The 7,151-nt window shown below is 47.4% G+C and overlaps 1 protein-coding gene across 1 annotated transcript in view; it reads left to right on the forward strand.

Annotated features, from left to right (window-relative positions):
* Positions 1-3,279: 3,279 nt before the first annotated feature.
* LOC123123938 (sucrose nonfermenting 4-like protein) overlaps positions 3,280-7,151 on the forward strand; it is a 7,353-nt gene continuing 3,481 nt past the window's right edge. Inside the window, exons 1-6 of the mRNA XM_044544592.1 lie at positions 3,280-3,885; positions 4,642-4,729; positions 5,056-5,235; positions 5,637-5,771; positions 5,849-5,908; positions 6,671-6,760. Coding sequence (XP_044400527.1) covers positions 3,740-3,885; positions 4,642-4,729; positions 5,056-5,235; positions 5,637-5,771; positions 5,849-5,908; positions 6,671-6,760 — 699 coding nt within the window. The 5' untranslated portion in view covers positions 3,280-3,739. The remainder of the gene's footprint in view (positions 3,886-4,641; positions 4,730-5,055; positions 5,236-5,636; positions 5,772-5,848; positions 5,909-6,670; positions 6,761-7,151) is intronic.

Below are 7,151 nucleotides of genomic sequence, written 5' to 3' on the forward strand. Positions count from 1 at the left end.
TATGTGGTTGATGAAACAGTTATCGCGAAACATGGCGACAAAGTGTGAAGCTGGGGCGGGCCGTTGGGCTGCTACGAGATCGTCGTAGTGCCCCGCCCTTGATGCCAATGCCCTGGCCTCGAGTGCCAGGGTTGTTGGTGCCTTTTCGTCACCCTCTGAATCGAAGCTCAAGGGTGAGGACGTCGTGTAGCTTGATGACCCACAAGTATAGGGGATCTATCGTAGTACTTTCGGTAAGTAAGAGTGTCGAACCCAACAAGGAGCAGAAGGAAATGACAAGCGGTTTTCATTAAGGTGTTCTCTGCAAGCACTGAAATTATCGGTAACAGATAGTTGTGTGATAAGATAATTCGTAACAGGTAACAAGTAAAAAATGTAACTATGGTGCAGCAAGGTGGCCCAATCCTTTTTTTAGCAAAGGACAAGACTGGACGAACTCCTATATAAAGCAAAGCGCTCTCGAGGACACATGGGAATTATTGTCAAGTTAGTTTTCATCATGCCCATATGATTCGCGTTCGTTACTTTGATAATTTGATATGTGGGTGGACCGATGCTTGGGTGATGTCCTTACTTGGACAAGCCTCCCACTTATGATTAACCCCTCTCGCAAGCATCCGCAACTACGAAAGAAGAATTAAGATAAATCTAACCATAGCATGAAACATGTGGATCCAAATCAGCCCCTTACGAAGCAACACATAAACTAGGGTTTAAGCTTCTGTCACTCTAGCAACCCATCGTATACTTGTTACTTCCCAATGCCTTCCCCTAGGCCCAAATCATGGTGAAGTGTCATGTAGTCGACGTTCACATAACACCACTAGAGGAAAGACAACATACATCTCATCAAAAAATCGAACGAATACCAAATTCACATGATTACTTATAACAAGACTTCTCCCATGTCCTCAGGAACAAAAGTAACTACTCACAAAGCATATTCATGTTCATAATCAGAGGGGTATTAAATAGCATTAAGGATCTGAACATATGATCTTCCACCGGATAAACCAACTAGCATCAACTACAAGGTGTAATCAACACTACTAGCAACCCACAGGTACCAATCTGAGGTTTTGAGACAAAGATCGGATACAAGAGATGAACTAGGGTTTGAGAGGAGATGGAGCTGGTGAAGACGTTGATGGAGATTGACCCCCTCTCGATGAGAGGATCGTTAGTGATGACGATGGCTTCGATTTCCCCCTCTGGGAGGGAAGTTTCCCCGGCAGAACAGCTCCGCCGGAGCCCTAGATTGCTTCTGCCCAGGTTCCGCCTCGAGACAGCGGCGCTTCGTCCCGAAAGCTTCCTTCTGATTTTTTTCAGGTCAAAACCCTCCATATAGCAGAAGATGGGCACCGGAGGCCTGCCAGGGGGCCCACAACGCACAAACACCAGACTCCTACCGATCTGTGTGTGTATCGCCTCCTGGTATGCGGCTTCAGCGCTTTGGAGCCCGGACATGCCTCTGGAGCTAGAGGCTGGTGGCAAAGACACCGCTAGGATTGATGAAGCCACCGATGTGATATGCTGGATCGGTGGGGCGCACATGCGGAAGTTGTCATGGATGTCGACAACGAAAGCCACTACGCCTAAGTAGATTGTGTGGACAAGGTGGGGCAATGGGTTAACATCGAATTGGCCCATCCGTGTGCAAGGTGGGGCAATGGGTTTAGCGGAGCAATATCCATTTCATGCGGTGAAGGAGCTAAATCCCGCAGATCTCTAAGGTGGGGGATCTCAAGCTAAGTGCCTTGATGCAATGGTAACAAGGACACGAGGTTTACCCAGGTTCAGGCCCTCCGGAGAAATAACACTGTACGTCCTGCTTGTATTTATTGCTTTGGTTGGAGTACAAAGTACAGATGATCTACCCTGAAATTGTTGTGCGTCCTCTATGAGCCCTACCCTTGGTTTATATAGATACCGAGGGGCCTAGGGTTACAACATCCTAGTCGGCTACATACGAGGAGATCGAGTCTTCGACGAATCCAACATCTTGGAGCATACGACAAGTCATTGGGAGCCTTCCGTTTATAAATCATAGGCTGCCCAACGTGGCCCACTCCTAAACCGACATGGGGTCCTTGGCCCGACCCACTAGGGCGGCAGACGACGTAGTGAGAAACCCCATAGTCGGGACACCATCATGTGGCATATTATAAAGAAGTGGGGAGACTGATTGTCGTGCCGATGATCGTCACTGGGGATGCTGGGAAAAGATCAGGTGAGGAGACTGTGGACTTGAGGTGACGACGTTTTTTGGTTCTCCAGGGCACCGAGAGCGCACGCGGGGGTTTTATAGATGGCGCGACTAGAGGGCTTCTGGAAAAAAGGGGGTGCTTACGTTACCGGACGACGGGGTTTAATGCGGTAGTATCGGTTCCGGATATCGCATTATAAAGAAGGGAGGCACGAATTAAGGGCGAATGGACAAAAACAACACCATAGAGAAAAATATTGGTGATGAAAGGTGGACGGTGAGGGGAAGGGATGATGTGGGGAAAGATATGGCCGGGAAATGCCAATAGTGACGTTACTATGGAGCGGGCCAGATGCGAGGAAGGGTCCATGAAATAGGTGAGGATGTCGGAACGATACTTGGCGTCCCATAGATCACATACATGATTGTTCCATGTTAACTCGCGAGGTTTCATTGGTTATACCCATGTTAACTCACGGAGTTAACGTGGAACAATTCATGTATATGATCTATGAAACATCAAGTTTCATTTGGAACCCCTCACCTATTTCCTGGACCCTTCGGCGTTGCTCCATAATAACGTAACTATTGTGTTATCCGACCATATATTTCTCCACATCACTCCTTTCCCTCGTCGTCCACCTTCCATCACCAACATTTTTCTTCGGGATGGCGTTTTTGTCCGTTCGTGCTTAATTCACGCCTTCGTTCTTTATAACGCGATATCCGAAACCGATACTACCGCATTAAACCCCGTTGCCCCGACAACGTAATCGCCCCTGTTTCCCCGAGGCTCTCTGGCCCCGTCGCCTATAAAACCCCGCGCGCGCCCTCGACGCTCCGGAAAACCAAAAACCGCCGTCGCCTCAGATCTAGAGTTTCCTCACCTAATCTTTTCCGGGCCTCCTCAGCGACCACCATCGGCTCATCGACCGGGCGAGGAAAGCTCCGCGAAGGCAAGAAGAGTCCGGAGAGGGACCTGCGAGAAATCGGCATCTTAGGCAGGCGGGGAAGAAGGGACAGGGAAGAAGGTTAGGGTGTGAGCTGGACCTTGCGTGGAGTGAGGGCAGGAGGCGCAGAAGATCCTCGTGCTCGCCCGCCCGCCCGCCCGCTAGGTCTCCTTTTCAACCTTTCCTCTCCTCCTCCGTCCCCATCTCCGCCTCCTCCCCCTCACCGCATCTCCGGATCCCCCGCCGCGCTGCGCCGCCCCACCGTCGTCGCCGCCGACCCGAGATCCCCTCCTCGCCCCCCGATTTGCACGGACGGACGGACAGACCGAGGGAGATGCCGGTGGGAGCGGGCCTGCGCGGGTGATCTCTCTCCCTCCGTCGACAGCACGCGCGTGGGGAGGGGAGCCGTCGCGTGGGCGCGCCCGCGTGGAGGGGTCCCGTCCGTCTCGCGCCCGCCCGCCCGGCCCGTCCTAGGGTAGAAGCAGCAGCGGCGGCGGCGGCAGCGGCAGCAGCTCCGCCGCTCTAGGGTTTGCTCGCTCGGCCGATCTCGTCGTCGCGTGGTGCGACGGCTAGCAGGAGACGGATGTTTTCGCACGGCGCGGATCCCGCCCACGACGCCTCCGCCGCCGGCGGCGGCGTCGGCGTCAGCGCCGGCGGCCCGGTCGTCCACACCCGCTTCGTCTGGCCCCATGGCGGCAAGAGGGTCTTCCTCAGCGGTTCCTTCACCAGGTCTGCGCTTTATCCCTATCTCTCCACTCCATCTCCATCTCAATCTCAATCTCTATCTCTATATCTCTATCCTGTCATCATATCTCCAGTGATTACTGAGTACACCTTTTCTTATCGTTGACCGCTATGTATTTATTCTGCAATTACTTTGCTCGCTCACTGCCCACAGCCGTTTCAGCTGCATCATCAGTTACCGCAGGGAACCAGGGACGCTGCAGTTTCGTTTCCAAAGGGATTAGTATTATTATTTTAATGCTGCTCACTTGATCGATATCTCTAGGAGCGCGGCACCGCCCTATCTTATCTTGTGTTTTGATTGGATAATTAATGATGGATAGATTATCTCCCTGCTCTCTTGCAACGGGGGCTGTAGATATGTTTTCTTGTTTGTACGTACTATGGTTTATATCTGGGTGCAATGCATGGATTCGACCGTTGGGCGTACTCTGGTGGTGCAGCTTCCTTACCCCGCACGCTGTCTTAGTTGTTAGTTCACACATGGGTGAATCTGAAGGTGCATCTTCCCGCCTTAGCGCTTGTCTGTGGAGCTGGCGGGTGGCGCCACGACAACAGAAGTTCGCATACTGTCCAGTCTTGCTAGCACGCGGAAACAAATGGAATTTCCAAAGAGGAACAAAATTGCACATGTTCCCCGTTCAGGAAAACACACAAAGGGAATTTGTTTTCTGTTGATTACTGCTTTTTAAATCCCATGATGTTGTTTTTTATGCACTGTAACTCCCAATTTTGTCGTAGGTGGTCAGAGCATTTGCCGATGTCTCCAGTTGAAGGTTGCCCGACTGTATTTCAAGCTATCTGCAGCTTACCTCCAGGGATTTATCAGGTTCCCTTCTTTATCCCGTGCTAACTAAAATTGTTGTGTGCTTACCTTGCCAATTAGTTGGTATATGCTGAGATTTATTTCCTGTGTTGAAATCTCCATTCTGCTTTATAAGGTTGTTGTTTTAGCGATTGTCCAGCACGATGTGTTTTTTTCTTGATTTGCACATGATATAATAATATAATATTGGCTGCATTTGTACATGTAACTAGCTTATTTTTTATCTCATGTGTAATGTCACTTTTTGACATCTATAATGAATCATGCACGGCATATATGCAATGGAATTTCTAATGTGAGAACCTTCTTGCTTGGTTATTTTTACACAGTACAAGTTCAATGTGGACGGGCAGTGGAGGCATGACGAGGGGCAACCTACTATAACGGGAGAGTATGGGGTGGTAAACACTTTGTACTTGACAAGGGAATTTGACCACATAAATACTGTACTGAGCCCCACTACACCTGGGAGCAGGATGGATGTGGACAATGATAGTTTTCAACGAATGGTAAGTATCACTTATCTCGCCTAGTTGTGCGTGAACAGCCACACTATGTAGTCTACCTGTTCTTTTTATAACCGTCCTCTAAGCTTAATTGAAATGTTATGGTGACATATTTGTAAGCATACCTAAATGTATTACCATTTCAGTATTACAGCCTCTTGGAAAATATTATCTGCACAGGAGACAAGTGTTACTTTATTTCCTTGGATAATTTATAGAAAGCAATACTTGCTCCAATATATCTTGTTATCTGCATTCTAAAGTTCATGTACCCATGGAATTGGTGGTTATATGGTAGTTCTCTGCTTTGGGATTCTACTAATTTCTTTGTTGAAGGTAAATAGAATATTTAGTTATGGAGCAGGGATGAAATTTACGTAACAATGACCTTGTCGTTACCTTAGGGTTCGTTGTCGGATGGTGCCCTTCAGGAAGGTTCTCCAAGAATTTCAGAGTCTGCTATACAGATCTCTAGGTGTCGTGTTGCTGAGTATCTGAATGCGCATACAGGCTATGACCTACTACCAGATTCTGGAAAGGTATGGGCAACCCAGCTGCTTGAGCGCTATTAATGGAGAGGTTTATTTTATAACATTATTATACCTTTTCAATCCAGGTCATTGCTCTGGACATTAATTTACCTGTGAAGCAATCTTTCCATATTCTCCATGAACAGGTATGAAATCTTACCTTCTAGAGCTGTATTGTTTGGTCTGTGGGAGGCATGCTAAATTGCTCTTCACTTTGCTTTATATCTCCTACCTAAATTTACATGAATTAGATGCTGTACATAAGAAAAAGAAATTACTTCACTCCTAGTCTCCTTACTAGTAAACATTATGTTTTTTCACAATTATCTATCTTTGGACCCTTCCCCGGACCCTGCGCAAGCGGGAGCTACATGCACCGGGCTGCCCTTTTATCGATCTCTGCCTGCATCTCATGATCTAATACTCGTACCATATGATGCTTAACTGTTCATAATTGCATTGGGACATGGAATTGGGAGAATCGAGACAGTGACGTACATTTTAGTAAATGCTGGCACATGGATTTACTTCTAAGGAATTGAGTGGAAACTGAACATTGCTTGTTTATTTTTTTAAATTATACTACTATATTGTGGTAATACAAGTGTACAGCTCAATACTGTTCATAGCTGATTGTAAGCGTTGGCTGCCCTTTGTTAGTAAAATTTATCTTATTCACTAGCGACCCCAGTCATTGCTTATTGCTGTGTGGATCATTCTAGGGGCTGGGGTTAGTTTCTTAGCTAATAGTTGTGTCCTGGTTCTGCATGGTTAGAAGAAACATAAATTATTTATCTTTTCTGTGATCCAGCATTTCTGGCACCTTGATAATCCATTGTTGCTTGTATCATGTATTGAAGTTACTGGCATGTTGTGAGAACATACACTGAATAGTGTGCACTTTGCAGGGGATTCCTGTGGCTCCTCTGTGGGATTCATTCAGGGGTCAGTTTGTTGGCCTTCTGAGCCCACTGGATTTTATACTTATATTGAGAGAGGTAATCTGTTTCAGCATTTACTCTTTTTTTCTTAGCTTTTGTTGTATTATTTGACCCGGTTGATAGTTGCTTTACTTGTGTGATGTGTCATTCATGTACTCTGTAGTAGAGGCAAAATGTCCTGGATGTGTACTTCACTAGTACCCCCTCCGTCCGAAAAAGCTTGTCCCAAGCTTGTTCCTCAAATGGATGTATCTAGCACTATCTTGGTGCTAGATACATCCATTTGATGGACAAGCTTTTTTCGGACGGAGGGAGTACATTGTTGTGGGTGGTGCCATACTGTTTATTCAAACAATCTTCCACTATGACAGTTCAATAACTTTGTGAATCAAGGCACTTGCTTCGAACTGAATTCTTCAGGTGTTATTACCGTCTTTGCGGAGGTAGA

Source organism: Triticum aestivum, chromosome 5D, assembly GCF_018294505.1.
Source record: "Triticum aestivum cultivar Chinese Spring chromosome 5D, IWGSC CS RefSeq v2.1, whole genome shotgun sequence".
Lineage (NCBI taxonomy): Eukaryota > Viridiplantae > Streptophyta > Magnoliopsida > Poales > Poaceae > Triticum > Triticum aestivum.